The sequence below is a fragment of the Solanum dulcamara genome, chromosome 4, assembly GCF_947179165.1.
Source record: "Solanum dulcamara chromosome 4, daSolDulc1.2, whole genome shotgun sequence".
Taxonomy (NCBI): Eukaryota; Viridiplantae; Streptophyta; class Magnoliopsida; order Solanales; family Solanaceae; genus Solanum; species Solanum dulcamara.
In genome coordinates, this window is record NC_077240.1 from 2,519,260 (window position 1) to 2,537,302 (window position 18,043).

The 18,043-nt window shown below is 35.4% G+C and overlaps 3 protein-coding genes across 3 annotated transcripts; 2 read left to right on the forward strand and 1 right to left on the reverse strand.

Moving 5' to 3' along the window:
• Nucleotides 1-204: 204 nt before the first annotated feature.
• LOC129885455 (guanine nucleotide-binding protein subunit beta) lies at nt 205-5,543 on the forward strand. The gene is made up of 6 exons (XM_055959736.1): nt 205-562; nt 650-744; nt 2,983-3,407; nt 3,528-3,885; nt 4,167-4,280; nt 5,111-5,543. Exons 1-6 carry the CDS (start codon nt 457-459, stop codon nt 5,144-5,146), a joined length of 1,134 nt encoding a protein of 377 aa, XP_055815711.1. The 5' UTR covers nt 205-456; the 3' UTR covers nt 5,147-5,543.
• A 544-nt stretch (nt 5,544-6,087) lies between these two features.
• LOC129885456 (transcription termination factor MTEF1, chloroplastic) lies at nt 6,088-6,988 on the forward strand. Its single transcript, XM_055959737.1, has one exon. It carries the CDS (start codon nt 6,103-6,105, stop codon nt 6,979-6,981), a length of 879 nt encoding a protein of 292 aa, XP_055815712.1. The 5' UTR covers nt 6,088-6,102; the 3' UTR covers nt 6,982-6,988.
• A 284-nt stretch (nt 6,989-7,272) lies between these two features.
• Nucleotides 7,273-16,036, reverse strand: LOC129885454 (coatomer subunit gamma). Its single transcript, XM_055959735.1, has 18 exons — nt 15,796-16,036; nt 15,179-15,276; nt 14,992-15,042; nt 13,484-13,597; nt 13,192-13,392; nt 13,006-13,107; nt 12,056-12,163; nt 11,691-11,921; nt 11,255-11,505; nt 10,903-11,074; nt 10,620-10,775; nt 10,488-10,538; nt 9,589-9,729; nt 9,314-9,511; nt 9,092-9,223; nt 8,836-9,009; nt 7,946-8,185; nt 7,273-7,780 (listed from the first exon to the last, which is right to left on the reverse strand). Exons 1-18 carry the CDS (start codon nt 15,839-15,841, stop codon nt 7,586-7,588), a joined length of 2,661 nt encoding a protein of 886 aa, XP_055815710.1. The 5' UTR covers nt 15,842-16,036; the 3' UTR covers nt 7,273-7,585.
• Nucleotides 16,037-18,043: the final 2,007 nt, after the last annotated feature.

Below are 18,043 nucleotides of genomic sequence, written 5' to 3' on the forward strand. Positions count from 1 at the left end.
AAGTCTCAATAAATAATTGAATTTATTTGAATAGACTTATTTTAATCAGCTTATAAATAAATAAAAAAAATTACATCTACTTAATTTAAAATAACTTATAAATTATAAACCGTTTAAAAAAAAATAGGTTCATCCAAACAAAAAAAAAAATTCCCGTGGGTCAACAGCTTAAAAATAACTCTCTTTTGGGCCGGAAGCCCAAAGAAGAAATCGTGAAGTCATTATGGACCCCACTAGTACACGTCATGCACAGATGTGGGCCCGGCGGCTATCAGTCAAACAACTCTCTGTAAAAGGCTGAAACCACCTTCACACCACCACCAACTTCCGTGACTCGCCGCTGTCTCAGCCAGACTCCTTTCTCTCTCCTTTTTCTCTTTCTTCATCAGAAACCCTAATTCAAGCAAAACATTTGTTTCGATTTTGTGAAAATTATGCTTAAATTTTCTTAAAGAAATGTCAGTTGCGGAGCTGAAAGAGCGGCACATGGCCGCTACACAGACTGTAAATGATCTCCGTGAAAAACTTAAGCAGAAGCGTCTCCAATTACTGGACACAGATGGTTAGTTCCTTCTACTTCTTTATTATTTAAAGCTGTTTCTGTAATTACTTAGAGATCTGATTGTTTTGTTATTTTTTTTTGGCTCAGTTTCTGGGTATGCAAAGTTGCAAGGTAAAACTACGGTAACCTTCGGCCCAACAGATCTGGTTTGTTGTAGGATCCTGCAAGGACACACTGGAAAGGTAAGATAGATACTTTATCCATTTTTGTGAATTTTAGATTAAAATTTATACAACCAAATTCATGCTTTATTTGTCCCAATTTACATGTCGATAACACCTTTTCATCTGGGACATACGAAATGTTTGATCCATTACTTTCACAACTTAACGGATTCTATTCTGGAATCTTGATGTGATTTTTCGTTTGCGAAACTAAACGTTTCAATTAATATTTCAAGTGAATTTTTCTATCCAAAGGAACATGAAGTATTAGCTAGTGATTTTATCTATTTGTTTTTTTTGAAGAGGGGGAGTATTACTTAATATTTAAGCTCAGGACGAGAATTTGAGATTGTGGATTTTTGTCTTTTTGGTTTATGGTTGTTGCCTGTTAGTATGTTTAACGGTTAGTGGTGCATTAAAGCGAGTACATTTGAAAGTCTGACACAGAATTTTTTGAACTGTGCATGAATTTAGTGAGGACCGAGCAAGTTAATGTTCAAATTACTCTATTATCCAATGTTTTGGCTGCTATATGAGGATTAAAAGTAGCCTCTTTTCTTTCTTTCGTCTACTCCACTGTTTTTTTTCACATTCTCCTTCAGTAGCCTAATAATTGCTGGGTGTGCGAGGTAATTGGGTTTTGAAGTTAAACCAACAACCATTGTATGATTGGAAGTGACAAAACCTAGTACATTGTGAGTAATGTTACTCGACAAGGTGTCAATTGAGTCAAAACATAACATGGCTACAGAAAAATTCTTAGAAATAATAAACTAGAAGAGGAGGCATGGAGCAGTAGAAGAAGATCAAAGCAGCAGGAGCAGATTAATTAATCCTTGACAATAGTCTAACACAGATGATCAAAATCTATTTTCATCCATAGTTTCTTCAACCTAAATGATACATTATACTCCTTCTGTTTCAATTTGTTTGTCTGGTTTTAACTTAACGCGGAGTTTAAGAAAGTATACTTTTGAATCTTGTGGTCTTAAACTAAAGATATGTAGAATGTACCAAAATGTCCTTTTAATCTTGTGGTCTTAAACGTGTCATGTGGAAAGTTAGAATTAAAGAGTTGTCAAAAAAGGAAAGAAACATTTTTTTTTAAATGGACTGAAAAGGAAAGTAAGACAAATAAATAGAAACGAAGGCAATACTTTTTATGGAAGGATATTGCTTGGTCACTAATACGTGCCACCTAGAAACTTGGACATTAGGAAAGAATGATAACTATCATATCAAGGTAACATCTAACTAGCTGTAAGCTAGTGCTTTGGAAATTGAGAATTAAAAAAAAGCAATGAGGGCTTGCTTCACCGAAGCGTGAAGTTAAGGCATGCTTTTTTCAACTGAAGCGCAATTTAATACAAAAATAGAAAATATTAAATTTGCATAGATAAATGACCAAGGATCTCAATAGAAATAACATATTAAGAAAATCTTTCATTTCTTAAATTAAAAAGTAAATAATAGATACTAAAACTATATAGTCAATAATCCTTGTAACATATTAAGCAAGTTCTTAAACAAATGATAAAGGGAGCAACATCCTATTCTCGTTCAAGAATTCCAAAAAAGAGTAGAGAAGAAGAGAAAATTGTATAGGAAGAGTATACAATGTGAGAGATCAAAATTGACAATCCACTTGTGGAGAGACTAAAGCAAGTAATTAAGGAAGCATCATACTCGTGAACTACTACAATTGCATAACACCAAGTACCAGTACTCACTAAATGGAGTGAGAATACTTTATTAATCATACTTGCTCCTGACTTTTGCTTCTTTATGTGTGTATAATATCCTCTAAAAACTTAACCCTCAGGGGTTGGCCTGGTGGCACTTGACTTGAGCCTTGGGGTTTGCTCCCTTTCAAGGTCTCAAGTTCGAAACCCACTGGGTGCAAACAATTTCTAAGGGCTGGCCTGAGTAAAACCTAAATTAACCGTGGTGCACTTGTGGGAAAATCCTTGCCGAGGGCCTGTGTCCCCCCGGGATTAGTCGGGGCTCTAAGAGACTCGGACACCCGGTGCAAATCAAAAAAAAAAATATCCTCTAAAAACTTTGTTGATGTATTGATGGAGAGGCCATTGCAAGTAAATAAGGAAACATCATATTGTACAGAGTATGTTGTATGACCATAAGGAAACATCATCATCCATGGCAATTTAGTTGATGATGTTGGATATCATAATATGATGGGGTTTTACTTAGTAATTGTGAAGTTGTATTACCAAAAGCTTAAAAAAATTGTTGCAGGTCTATTCACTGGACTGGACTCCTGAAAAAAATCGTATAGTCAGTGCATCCCAAGATGGTAGATTAATAGTGTGGAATGCTCTCACAAGCCAGAAAACCCATGCAATTAAGCTTCCATGTGCTTGGGTTATGACCTGTGCTTTCTCTCCTAGTGGACAGTCTGTTGCTTGCGGTGGCCTCGACAGTGCTTGCTCTATCTTCAACTTAAATTCACCAATCGATAAGGATGGGATCCATCCAGTATCAAGAATGCTTAGTGGGCATAAAGGGTATGTGTCTTCGTGTCAGTATGTTCCAGATGAAGATACTCACCTAATAACTGGTTCTGGTGATCAAACATGTGTACTTTGGGATATAACTACTGGCCTAAGAACTTCTGTGTTTGGAGGTGAGTTTCAATCTGGGCACACTGCAGATGTATCAAGGTAAGTTGGTGATCAATGAGCTATGCAATTATACTCTTTGTCCTTGAACTTTTCGGTATGTAAACATATTTTCCTGCTTGTATAGTGGCAAGTTATCTTATTTCTTTTCCATTTGTCCAGTGTCTCAATTAGTTCATCAAACCCCAGACTGTTTGTGTCTGGGTCTTGTGACACAACTGCTCGTCTGTGGGACACCCGTGTTGCTAGTCGAGCTCAACGAACATTTCATGGTCATGAGGGGGATGTTACTACTGTAAAGTTCTTCCCCGATGGTAATAGATTTGGAACTGGTTCAGATGATGGAACCTGCAGATTATTTGACATTAGGACTGGACACCAGCTGCAAGTATACTACCAGCCTCATGGTGAGGGTGATATCCCTCACGTGACTTCCATGGCATTTTCTATCTCAGGCCGTCTTCTCTTCGTCGGGTACTCTAATGGTGATTGTTACGTGTGGGACACCCTATTAGCAAAGGTAAGAGAAAGTTGCATCTTGCTTTTAACTCATTTCTCCAAAATATTCTTCTATCATTCTGGACATAATAGTTTGCAAACATTTTGAGACAATTCTTGGTCCAAGCATACTCATAGACATCTCTTCTTTTTTAATAAGTAACATTTTAAATTTATTACAACCATTTTCCTTTCCAGATTGCATTTTCATTTTGATTGTTTGTTTGTACATGTTTATGATGTCTTTGGTCTTCTTATCTGGCATCAGCCTTATTGCTTGACTTAACTATTTTAAATCAATAGGTGGTCCTAAACTTGGGATCAGTTCAAAACTCTCATGAAGGGCGAATAAGTTGTCTGGGACTGTCAGCTGATGGAAGCGCCCTATGTACAGGAAGTTGGGATACAAACCTGAAGGTAAGCTTTACAGTGGTTTTCATTTTCTAATGAACAAGAAAACTACATTATGGTTTTCAAGTATCAAGCAAAATTTTAATGAGATGAAGAAATCTAATTTATTAGAAGTTTAGAACCATTGAACTAGAGAGTTATGTGCATGAGGGAAGAACTTATACGAATAATGGATGGAGCTCCTCTCCGTTTCCCCAAGTTCTTACTTGAATGGGAAACTCACGTCATTTTTTGAAATTCATGATTGAGTTTTGTTTAATTTAACGAAGTCCTAACCATGGTTAGAGTAATAAATATTTCCGTATCTAGTTTCTGAACTTCCCCATAAATCCTTGTATTTTCCTTCCTTCCTCTCTTGGCTAGGTTCATGTCCTAAGATATTTTGTTTCACAGAATATATTTGTTTTGTTCGTGCCACTTCATACTAACCAAATTCCTACTCCCATGTTTTAAGCTTTTACTATATTTTTATTCTCATGAAATACATTTGTTTACAGGTTTTTTTTTTCTGTTTATATACATGGTCAATAGTGAGTGTAATTATTTTCTGAACTATTCCAGTACCTTGAAGTTTTGGGGCCTCAGCTTTGCCCTTTGGACTAGCCTTCATGGCGGTTAGCCTTGAATATCAAATAATTACCTGAAAGAAAAGATTTACAGTCAATTACCACACAATTGATATTCTCTTTCAAAAAAAAAAAGGACTTACAATCAAGCGATGCTCATCTCTTTCTCTTCTATTTTCTCTGCAGTAGATTTCTCTGATTGCATCACAGTTCAGTTTCCTATGTATTCTACTGTTAATCAAGATCTTAATTTCTTTTTTCCTTTGGCAGATTTGGGCTTTTGGAGGGCACAGAAGTGTGATCTGAGTGATGAAACATCTCATTCTGTTATTTATTTCCAACTCCTCTTCATTATCATTTTCTTTCATGTCCAGCCTATGATGATTCACGTTTCCTTGGCATCTTCATAACCTGTAGATCTCTTGAATTCCAGTTAATATTTCAGTCAGATAAACCAAAGTGTTCCCACATGTGATCAGATGAATCTGACAAATATTAACTAGACCATCACCAGTTGTAAAGAAATAACCTGTTTGTTCTCAAAATTGTCTGATGGTTTCAGCTGCTTATGTAATTAAAATTCTTTTTCTAAAAAGCTTGAAGAATGAAACAAGCTTTACTTTTGCCACCATCGAAAAGTTGTGATATTGAAATTGTTCAGCTGACGGAACAGCCTACGCATAAACTTTTTCCTGTTTCTCAATTTTCCTATTTTTTTTTCCTCCAGCTTCAATGTCTCCATTAACAAGATGTTTTTATTTTTTATTTTGTAAAAATTTTCATTGTTTTCAGGTTTTCTATAATATTTGAGAATTCTATCTATATTTGTGCCGGTAATATTGTCAACTTGTTTGTAATTGCACAAGGGTAAAAGTATTCCTTTTGCAGAGGTAAAACTATGTACATGTTGGTGCCTAAGGTGTGTCCTAGTGGTCAATGAAGTGGGTTGTATCATATTTCATGTTTAATTTCATGGAGGCAAAAATATTAGGTGATTTCTTTCCATCTATTCAAATCTTGATGAGCATAGTTATTTATCATTTATGTCAGCGGGAAGTAATAGGTGGTCTGTGATATTAGTTGAGGTATACACCAGCTTCTCCGAACACGACGGTTATGGGAAGAAAAAAAGGGAGTACATTCTGAACAATATGTTAAAAGGTATTTTACTTTAATAAGAAAGACTGTCAAGTACTATTTGTATTGTGAACAATTTGGGAGGAAAGAAATATATTGTCATATATGATACAACTCATATAAATATGTGGAGCCACGTGAAAAATAGACAATGTAGATACATGTGGCTAAAAGAAGCTATGTTTCTTTGCTCTTCTATCCCAACAAAAAACATCTTCATCTCTGCCACAAATATCCACTTTTTTTCATCTCCAAATCCTCCTCTCCTCCTCAGATTTCATACTTCTCACCGTGAAAATCTTCGTTATCTAAAATCTCTTGGCATTATCAAGCCTGGTACCAAAACCTACAAAACAACCCCATCCCCAGAATCCCTTTCCCAAATTTTATCCACTGTGAACTTCCTCAATTCCCAAGGCTTTTCCCAAGCTGATATATCGAGAATTGCTCTTGTTTGTGACCATGTATTTTCTTCTGAATTTAATGTTGAATCTGTAGTTGATTTCTTCAAGTCTGATTTAGCTGCAACCCCAGAAGAAACTCGAGGTTTAATTCTTCGATGTCCTCAAATTCTTGAATCCAATGTCCCATTCTGTTTGAGACCAACACTGCTTTATCTTAGAGAACTGGAAATTGGAAATTTGAACTTGCCAACAAACTTAAATGCTCATCTTCTCAATACCCGAGTGGATAAATTGCAAGAAAAAGTTAGATTTTTGCAGGGAATTGGGTTTTCCTATGAAGAATCAGCCAAGTTTTGTGCTAGATTTCCTGCTATATTTGGTTACAGCATTGAACACAACTTATGGCCTAAGTATGAGTATTTGGTTGAGTATATGAGGAGGGATCTTGAGGAACTAAAACAATTTCCTCAGTACTTCGCTTTCAGCCTTAGAAACCGGATTGTTCCTAGACATTTGCATCTCAAGGAAAGAAATGTTCTAATTCCCTTGAAAAGAATGTTGTTGTGGAGTGATCAAAGATTTTATGCTAAATGGAAATGACTTTTTTCAAAAATTCTGCTTCATGTTTTATATGCAGCTCTTTATCAGTACTTTTTTTAAGGGTGAAAGACTAATTTCATGTAAATATATTTCGCCAGATTGTCTCTAATATAATGCATCATCTTTACAGTGATCGTTAATCTTATTTAGTTATTGTTTAGTCACTTTATGATGCTGACCTCTTCCTTGCACAATTAAAGGGGTGAGAAGAGGCCAAAGGACTGTGATTCAGACCAACTTAGAGTTGACTTTTAGTAATACACTTCCAATCACACGAAGAATGAACCATCATGATCGCAAAATTTGGAATGAATACAACAAGCATGGTGCCAACAATGTATCTCAGACCAAGTACATCAGGTAATACTTTTAACAATATAATGCAAAATATACGGGCTAGAACTATCACTCTTTCCTTGGAACAAAAAAAAAACAGAGAAATAACGAGAAAGCCAATTTTAATGTTTGAATTCCCTCAGCCGACTGACTCACTGAAGAGTATCTCACAGTTCTGAACTGACCAAATTTACTTGGTAAAAAAAACAAAAAAAAAAGTGCTTCTACTATCCATTACGAGTATTAATCTTCAGCTCATCCAACAAAACTAGCCACTTGCAACAATTTCATGAATTGCATCGCTGACAGATATATCTTCAGACCTAACAGCCAGTTTCATAGCAACCTCCTTTGGCCCACCGACTCCAAATGATAACCGAACTAGAACCTTTACATTGCCAATGTATAAACCAGATAATAAACATGTGTGTGATCTTGAATTGCTTGGGACTACCTCAGTACCCTGGAGAAACATCATAGAACGGTTTAAGATTCCACATAAAGAGAAATATGCTGCTCAGAAAAGGTTCGACCAAATATGAATAGGTAATCTGTAAAGTATGCCCTTGCTTTAAAAGAGTTCTAACAGAGTGTTTGAGTTGATTAAAACCATGAATGAAAGACAAACCTCGCAAGGTTGCATGCCAAGAAGGCTGATGACTGCATTTACAGCTTCAGTTAGGCCTTCCATTGGTCCGAGACCATATTCATCTACCTTTTCACAATCTGCTCCCAAACTCTCCCATGCATTCCTAAAGTTGGACACTCCTACTTTTAGCATATAATCTGCTGAAACAACCTCAAGGTCTTCTAGCTGGTACTCGTCTTCGACACCATCATCTTCAGCCTCACCAGTAGATGGATCCACCTAGTGAATCACCAAAGATTAGCATAGCATATCATCACATTGCATAGGAAAGATATCTTAGAAACAATTTGGCAAGATACAAGGAGCTACATTTCATAATCAGAACCATCGAATACTACAACGGAAAGAACCAAAAACAGTTGTTCTTTTTGTTATCCTTTTGGAGGTTGGGCTGCGAAGGATTGCTAAGAATTCATTCACTCCTCCTGTTGTTAGTTTGGTTGGGTCTAGAGTTTAATACTCTATCTGAATCATGTAGTTTAGAAGAACAGGGTCCAACAAAATTAGTTCTTCAAGATTTTGGAGGACTATAACACAAATTATTTCTGATGCACCTATTATTTTGGACAGACTGAGCTATAAAAGATGGTTATAGTGATGCAGCTACTATTATGGAAGGAAGACGCCTTAGTCAAGATGCTCCACACAATTCACATGGCTGGTATAGTTGTTAACAAGTGATCGCAGCTCAAAAATCCATATCCAAATTAAAATATCAGATATAAGCTTCTCTATTCATAGACTATAGAGAAGATTTTTCGATACATACAAGTTACATGACAACCAGAAAAGCTAAACTAAACATGGTCATCTCTCAAGTCATAGACTCCATCCAAATCTGTTCACAAAATAATTCAGGAGAATTATACCTCTTTAACAATGAACCTTAACGTGTTTGAGAATTTCCCAACAGCAGGGACTCCTTCCGGTCTCTCAAAAGCCACAAATGTCTGCCCTGGGGTATCATATGGAAGGGACTTGAGAGGTTTGGATGCTACTTCAGAAAATTCCTCAGCTTCAGAAGCATCTACTATAACACTGACCTGTAGCAGGCAAATAACACTTCAAAATGATGATCAGGTCAAACTAAAATGCAAGAAATTCCTCCAAAGAAAAGTTTAATACATTCAACAGCAATTGTTCAGGAATAGTGTTGGTGCAGTTGTACTGGAACACGATATGACTGTCAAAAACGTGCTTGACAACATTAACTGCATATTCTGTTTCAGCTTCTGTAAGCTCCACTGGCGCAGATGACTGGTCATACATGGAAAAAAATTATTAGCTTAAACATATACAAAAGAAACACCATAGAAAATAAATGATTATGAATATCGATCAACGAACCTTGAAAAGCTTCCCATAGCTGGCAAATTCTGGAATAGAGGAGAGTAATCTTTCATATGCATCAACAGTGGAAGTGGGGGCCACCGGTGGAGCAGATAAACCAGTTGGCTTTTTACCAGGTGCTTTCTTCTCTGCCAAGGGTTGAGATTTGACTTCCTTAGGCACAGAATGAATATCAAATGGCTCCTCTGAGGGCTCCTGCCACCATTATAGCAAAAACATGAGATAACAAATGCAAAAAGAAACAGAGATCATAATAGAGAGAAGCTACATACATAATTCTTCAAACTGGTTTCCAGATTGGTTAAAGGGACATCGAGTGAACCAAAAAGGAATTCTTTCACCTCTTCATCAGTTTCAACAACTGCACCATCACCACCAAGGGTATTCAAGTAAAGTGTTGCACGGTCACGGACCTGCCAAAAGATTTCAACACTTATAAACTAAAAAGATTATAACACAAGTAGAAACACATATCGCAATCATTGAAGTCTAGAAAGAGATAACTGAAAAAAAATTATAACACAAACAAAAACACATATCACAAATAGAGAACTATTTGATTCATTTACCAGAGTTACAAAGACAGAAAATGAAAAAGAAAAAGCTGGCTGAAGTTTTAAAACTTCATTCATGACAAAACACTCTGTTTCTTATAAGTAAGGAGATGCAGATACTCAGATATGTAGTTCATTTCAGATGATTTCTCACATATGGAGGTTGCTAAAAACAAGTTCATGCAACACAAATGAAATCTGAGTTACTAGCCATAAAGGAATTGAAACATATTTAAACAGTAAAGACAAGGAATACTTTCTTTGTAGTTTAATGACAACAAGATATGGGGGAGGGAAAGAAGACAAGCTGAAGGCTCAACCATTTTCGGTTGGTAAAGGGAATTCTTATGAGTAAAAATGCCAAAGAGTTCTGCAAATCCAACACCATGAATGTTAATCAGGGAATTATTAATTCTCTTCCTTCCTTTTTTTTTTGGGATTGGAAACAACAATACTTGAGTGAGCACATGATTGCTCATGGTCATATATACAGGGCCCTAAATTTCACAAATCAAAGAATGTTTTTCCGGATTAACATGAAAGGAAAAGGATAAAGTAATCATTAACAAAGAAATAAAGAATTAAAAAAACCAAAGACATGAAATCTAAAGACTAACCTCATCATCACTGTCAAACAGACAACGTTTCAACAGCACAAATATACGAGGCTGCAGCATATTAAAGAAACAGTTTTAAAGTCAAAATGCAGCATTCAGTCATGACACAAACTGAAACCAGAACAATTCTACCTTTAATGAATCAACCAAGGCACCAAACTTCGCTAAGGTGCTCACCGCACTGGCCCGAACTGTTGCATTTTCAAGTATCACCCGATTATATATGTATCGAATGTACTTACTGGGGTCAGAGGTCTTAGGTCCTTCATTTCCAAGAAAGTGCAGTATCTATGGATAGATCAAGTTGAGAAATAAATAAATACAAGATCACATAAACCAAATGAAAACAAAAATTACAATGAAATAATGTGGATAGATAAGAAAATCAGGGTTAGCAAGAATAGAGGAAATTAACCTGAGTAGAAAGATAAGTAAATTCACAGTCCTCAATGAATTCACATAGGTGAAGCAGTCCACCTTCTTTAGCATCTGGGATATCTCTAATCAGGATCACAATTGAATCAACGATAGCTTTCTTGTACTCAAATCCACCTTCTTCCCTCAAAATATTGCTCAAGAAATTCATCCTATTGTTGTTAAAAAAAAAAAAATCCATGTCAAGTGATTGTAAAGAAGTAACAAAAAAGATGTATCCCCCCCCCCCCCCACACACACACCCAATTTTATTTTTTTTTGCATGTTGAGTTTTGCATACATATATTATATACTGATATCCAGGTTTCTAAGAGAAGTCCATGATTACTCACAATGATCTGTACTTAAGCGGGAACTTCAAACACAATGATCTAATGGCTTCAACCACCACTATTTTAAACTCATCAGCAATGTCAGACATGAAGTTAGTGATCTGCTTCATTAGACGATCAATGCTAGATTCATTCCCGGTCTTGAGTAGAGTTGTGATAGCCAGAGTTGCAATGCTCCTATTTTGATCAGAAATCAGACTCTCCATATCAATGTTGCAATTAGTCACAGCCATAGGATGTGTCATTGCCACCTAAACATGGTTCAAACATTTCAAATTAAGCTTTTTCAGTTACAAAGTTTAAGAAGGTTAATATTGTAACCAATCAGTACTACTTTTAGTGATATAAAAATCAATATCATAAAAGAATTAAGTTCAAATATTTGTTTACAAAACAGAGATAGGGTTTTCCTGATGTGGAAGCATTGATGAATCACCTTGTTCAAAGTGCGGACAGCAGCAAACCTAAGAACTGGCTTAGAAGAGCTTAAAAAGAGCTGTAGAACAGTAATAGCAGGAGTTAATTCTCGAGTAGTCACACCGTTAAGCTCTGTGATTGCCCTAGCTGCTTCAAAAATAACCATTTCCGCTTTGTGACGAAGACAACTCTCTAAATAGTCATAGAATGGCCGATCTCCTGTTTGACTAATGCCAGATTCTCTTATAACCTGAAAATATATGAATCCAACTCACCATAAATAATCCAGAATAAGGATTTCTTTCCAGTAGGCAAAAGCCCAATCAAATAATTACATCATCACTAAAGCTAGAGGGAAAATGGGGGAGGGGAAAAAGAAGGCACCTGACTAGTATAGCGAATCAAAAGGCATTGAGCTAGAGGCGAGCGGACACTCCCTTTTGTCAAACTGGTAACTAGCTTGCTAACAGCTAAACGGTCATTTTGCCGAATCTGTAAAAGCAGAAAGCAAATCATATCAGGTGTGTGAACCTTGCACATGTCAAGACCTAGGAAAACATAACCTGTCATATGATCTATTAACACTTTATCTTCAAAACATTATAAGAACCAAAAAAAAATGAAAGAATTAGTACTGCTGCGATTTTAATGAATAGTAGAATATAAAAAAACGCAACACATTAGCAGGTGGTAGGAAACCAGAGACCAAAGGCATGTTAAAACCTGAGCATTGAATGAAAGGGAACCCACAAGATATTTTAATATTTAAGAACATGAAATCAACTAGGGATATATGAGGACTAGTACTACTTCAATACAGTATACAACAACCACGCCCCAGTCCCAAACAAGTTGGGGTCAGCTATATGAATCTTCATTTATTCATTTAATGTTATATCATATCATCATCATAATAAATAAAATATAACTGGAAATTACGTTAGAAATACACCAAAATAATGCTAATAATAATAAAAGTTCCATACAAGTCAAAAACCTACCGTCAAACTACAATACTTAATTTTTTTATGACCATGAAATCTATCCGGGGCAAACCCTTAGGACCAAGGGAGGCTTTCGAAATTCAGGGATAATGGGTCCGCTCCTCTACCCTTCTACACTTAAAATATCAAGCTTAGTTTGCATGGCATAGGAATCGAACCCGTGACCTAAGTCACAAGTCCCTCAACCTTTGCCACTTGAAGTAAGCCTTGGGGGCTTCAACACATTAATTATGAGGACTTACTCGATATAATTGTGTAAACAAACAAAAAATTTATGATATAAATAAAAAATCAAAGCAAAATTGGTTAATTATAAAGCAGATATCATACCTGGTGCAACAGGGCCAGTGCATGGAACTGAACAAGAGCTGCCCTTGATTGAACAGCTTCTTGTACCTCATTACTCCATCTTTTCACAATTTCTGGATTTGTCTGTGAAAAGAAACATAGGCCAAGGAGAGTTAGGAAGATACCACCAAACGAGCAAAAAATGAAAAAGTGTTCTTGAAACCTTACCTGAAGCAAATGGATTCCACTCACAAGGGCAGCACTTGCAACAACAGGATTTTTGTCAACAATGGCTTGTTTCAAGTATCTCTCTATTTGGGTGAGAAGTGTCCCATCCGTGATTCGACAAAGGACACGAATAGCATTTGCCCGATACATATCAGTTCTGCTGTTCATGTCCTTCATAAGAGAGCTCGTAACAATGATAACCTTTTGGAGGCAATGAAACCATATGTTAATTTCATTCAAAGGAGGAGTGGAACCTTACAGGAAAAAAAGAAGAAATCGATTGGTATCTAACCTCGTCTGCGGAGGGAGAAAGCTCTTTAATTATCAGATACACCATTCTCCTGAGACCAATATCCTTTGACTGAAAGAGTTTTGTGACAGAAAAGAAGACTTCTGTAGCCTCAACCTACAAATTAAAACAACTTAAGTGGAAGTCTCACAGGAAGAGAGACAGAGAGAGAGAGAGAGAGAATGTCATCAAAGTGACGTAAAGATATCTGATGGAGCAACCACTTTCGTGGATTTCCAACAAAAGAGATTGTAATCTCGCTACTTCACCACTTTCTGTCCTAAGGGACGAGAAGGACTAAAAATCTCAATTATAGAAAAGGCAGGAATATTTAGTTTGCTTCAGTTTGCAAATTAAAAATGGCAATAAGGAGAGCTTCTTTTCAAAGATCCATATCATGTACATGACAGAAGTATCTACATGGGCTAAAACAAAAATTTACAGCACTAGCAAATGGTTCCAGTAATATGGTTGGTCCAAAGGGCGGGCCACAAATGGATTTCTCGGCTATCAAAAAAAAATTTTAAAATGCACACCAAGACGAAGCAAAGAAAGGGGAAACACTTCAAGGGAGGGAAATTCTCTTTGATCTGCTGCACATATTGGCAAGTTGTTTGTCTAGGTCTTAGATCAATTTGGCTAATCAACTTTAGTTTAAAGATGTATGCAATTTCCCCATTTGACTAACCAGATATATAAATTCCAAAATTGTAACTGCTGATCATTGCATAATGTGAAAATAATTCACAGCCATATCAGACTAGTGTTTGAATAGCAGCATTAAGATGCTTTCGAGATCATTAATCATTAACGTGATAAAATATATCATACTAACACACTTTATGTAATGCATTACTGAAAATAATCCTTCACTTCAAGCAGACATGCAATAGCAGGTGATATTATCCACTTTCCTTTTTTATATTTTGATAAGGTAAGTCACATATGATATGACCTACAGATAAAAAGACATGATCAGCTAATACCAATTCTATGTAGGGCCATAAAAATCTGGATTTTTTTTTGACAAAACAAAATCTGGATTAAAAAAATTGTTTTTTGAGGTGCAAAGTGAAGTAGAATTCATGAAAAATAATAGCATTCATAGTGCAAGAACAACGGACTACGCATATCGAGGAGTTACAATCATGTTTTATCCATATCTTCCGAACCCCTATGCCCGCAGATGAATTCAGAACCTTTATACATTTTCTCATAAAATAGAGTTGCTTTAGTCAGATAGCTAATGTCACACATCTCTCTATTTCTTCAACGTTTTCTTTTACCTCTTTAAATGGTGGTTTGGGGCATTTAAATCGCAGTCTAGTGTACGAAGCACCCCATGTTCACGCAAGATTCGATGTTATGTAGGCAGCCTACCCTAACACAAGCATTTGTGGTTGTTTCCACGGTTTGGGGCATTTAATTTGTAAAATGTCATTGTACAGTCATGACAAAAAATATAAAGGAATACATGCTTTACTGCCAAAACTAATAGCTCTAGAGCTAACCTTTGTAAACGCCTCGCCCTGATTCAGAAGATACAAAAGCTTTGTAATGACCTGACGCACCGAAAAGGCACCCAAAAATGAAGGCAAGACGAACAAATTAGTCCAACCAGTTTAACATGCCATCAAAACAGAACAAGAGTTAAATTTACTTTTGCACAGCAAATTTTAACAGAATAGAACACCATACCTGTGAGCATCTTCTTGCATCCAATTGAGGATCATTGAAAACCCTAGCTTCCTGAAGAACAGCACCCTTCTCAATCCCCATAAACGGGGAATAGTCCACTGCATTGTCATAGAAATGCAACATAAAAATGCCATTCCACCACTAAAACACATAGTAAATCCAACTATAGGTAGATCTAAGCAGAATATGATAATTCTACAGTGTAAACTACACAGTATAATCTGAGCAAATTAATTTTCCCCAACATCATTCCGGTTCACACCTACCGCACCACTATTGAAAACTTAAAATTTAAATACTCTGAACATAGATTTATGACTGAATTACGTTTTGCAGCATTGAGAATTAATTCTCAGAAGGAAATGAGGAAAAAAAACAGCGAGTAACAAAAGCTGATTCACAAATATTCCGCTGTAATCAGACTCATTATCGTCTAGATTCACTTGAACACATAAACAATTAACGAAGAATCTAAACCACAATGCAGATCTATATGCAGCCTCCATCGAGAATCACGAGCGAAAGCAACAATCCAAACAATTGAATGCAAAATCACCGACAAATTAACATAAGGAATGAAACAAAAAGCTTTTGCTACAATTCACAACAAAACGTACTTTCGTCATCGCGATCGTCATCCTTCTTCACTAGAGGTTGAGCCATTTCTGAGACGACAGCTGAGATCTGTAAGGATTCAGAAAAATAGAAGTGTAACCTATTCGGATCGGAAAGTAATCGGAAAAGGATGAGATAGGTTCGGTGAATGAAGAACACAAAGAGATTGATATATTTATATGGGGAAGCAGCGAAGTCGGATTACAGATCTCTCGATCTCCCTCGACGTACAAGTTCACTGAAGGGGTTATAAGGGTGAAATGGGGGGTTTAAACCGGATCCGGTTTAACCGAAGACTAATTTACAGTTGAAGAAAACGGAGCCTGGTAACCAATGGGACGTGTACACGTCATATCATGAAATAAATCTCTCTCGATCTCTTTAAAAAGCAAAACGAAAAAAAAGAGTAAATTATAATATACGAAAAATGATCAAAATATCTTTAAAATATTACTGATTTATTTGAAAAGTTGAAATTGTGTTGGGATAAGTTAAGAAATTTGTAAAGGTTTTTCAAATTTGAAAACTCGTCTTTAAAACTAATTAAAATTCATAAAGATAGAATAACTTATACGTACATTATTTATAATAAGTATGTTAGTTTTAAAATTAAGTTAATAATTAAAAACACACTTGAAGTATCATGTTCTTGTGAGTTTTATTAAGTAGTCATATGATACTACATGAACCATAACCAACTATTTATCAAAGTACACATCGAAGTTGACTAAATCAAGTGTACGAATACAACATAAAAGGCGTGTGGCAATTTAATTTGCCCATAAAATTTTATTTATATGACAGTTGACTCATTAATTTTGAGGAGTACTCGTTTAATAAATAGCTAATAATAATTTAGATAGAAAAAGCAAATACAAAACTTGCAATAAGCTTAGCCGACAACTAACTTTGCTTTTTCAAATTACTTGAACTTCAAAAAGTTTTCTAAATGTCTGTTTAGCTTAGTTTGCTGCTTTAAAGAAGCTAAGTCAAACATATTCAAAAAAAAATTGAGTTTATTTTAAGTACAAAATGGCTTTAAGTTGGTCAACCAACATTTCAAAAAAGCTCTAAGACATAAAAGATTATGCTGGTATAACACATTCTACAAATTGTATTTACTATTTGGAATGAAATAGTATGTGAACAAAAACATTTCATGATATTTTCCTAGTTTGTTTAAATTTATTTGTATGTGAAAAAAAAAACATTTTATGATATTTCCCTAGTTTGTTCAAAATTTATTATTTTTGTGGAATTATTTGACCATGAACATGATTGAAACTTGACAAAATGAGTATTTTAAACTTTGAAAAATAATATTTTAGGGCGGATATCTACATGTTTTAAGAATTGCCATGTTGCCTTTTTAACTATAACAAAATCAGTCATATATTTTCACTTCATCGAAAATTTAATAAAAATGTATGCCATCTTAAGTGTGTAATATGTTTTTCGTAGAGAATGGGCTTGGCTAATCGTCTTCATGAAAAATGCGATACAAGTAGTTGGTGGTGGCTGTAATGACAAACGTTGGTGGTTATGGGTGCCAATTGAGGATTGTGTTGGATGGTAATGGTGGTTATCAGAAGTAACTAACAATGATATGACTGACATTAGTGATTAATAGTGATTGGTGATCATGACAGTTAATAATGACGGCTGATAATTATAGTTAATAGTGTTGGTGAATGATGACAGTGGATGACGATATATAGTGATGGTCGACGATTGTAATATTGAATAGTGCTTTGTGATTGTAATGGTGATTGGTGGAAATGATTATAAATGATGATGACTATTGATAGTGATAGTTGATTGTGGTGATTGACAACAACGATGGTTATATGGATCGATGAAAGATGATCGTTTAGTGGTGAAAGTGAATGGAGTAATGGTGAACTACCACATTTCTAGAAAATTTTGAAAAAACATTTTAATGATACCATTAGCCACTAGGTGGTTGTAATTTTTTTTTTAAAAAAATAGACTTCATAGATAAGATATGAATAATAAAATTCAGACTTAAAAATAAATACATTTAATGATTGATGTCTGAATTAAGATTAAGACCTTCATTAAGCTTAGTATTAAGTGCAAACAAATGAGGCTACATAAATACTAGGGGTTGATGCTTACCTATAAAATATCAAATACATATCTCAAAAATGCGAATTAAATTGTATAACATCAGCTAAATTGTACTGTGTGAACTAATGCACATCAATTATTTCTCCAATGTCAACAAAA

Coding starts and splice junctions, on each gene's coding strand:
- LOC129885455 (XM_055959736.1), top strand. CDS start 457: ATGTCAGTTGCGGAGCTGAAAGAGCGGCACATGGCCGCTACACAGACT. Junction 3,886..4,166: donor GGGACACCCTATTAGCAAAG/GTAAGAGAAAGT, acceptor TTAAATCAATAG/GTGGTCCTAAACTTGGGATC. Junction 4,281..5,110: donor GTTGGGATACAAACCTGAAG/GTAAGCTTTACA, acceptor TTCCTTTGGCAG/ATTTGGGCTTTTGGAGGGCA.
- LOC129885456 (XM_055959737.1), top strand. CDS start 6,103: ATGTGGAGCCACGTGAAAAATAGACAATGTAGATACATGTGGCTAAAA.
- LOC129885454 (XM_055959735.1), bottom strand. CDS start 15,841: ATGGCTCAACCTCTAGTGAAGAAGGATGACGATCGCGATGACGAAA. Junction 10,776..10,902: donor TTACTTATCTTTCTACTCAG/GTTAATTTCCTC, acceptor ATCTATCCATAG/ATACTGCACTTTCTTGGAAA. Junction 9,224..9,313: donor GCTATGGGAAGCTTTTCAAG/GTTCGTTGATCG, acceptor ATGTATGACCAG/TCATCTGCGCCAGTGGAGCT.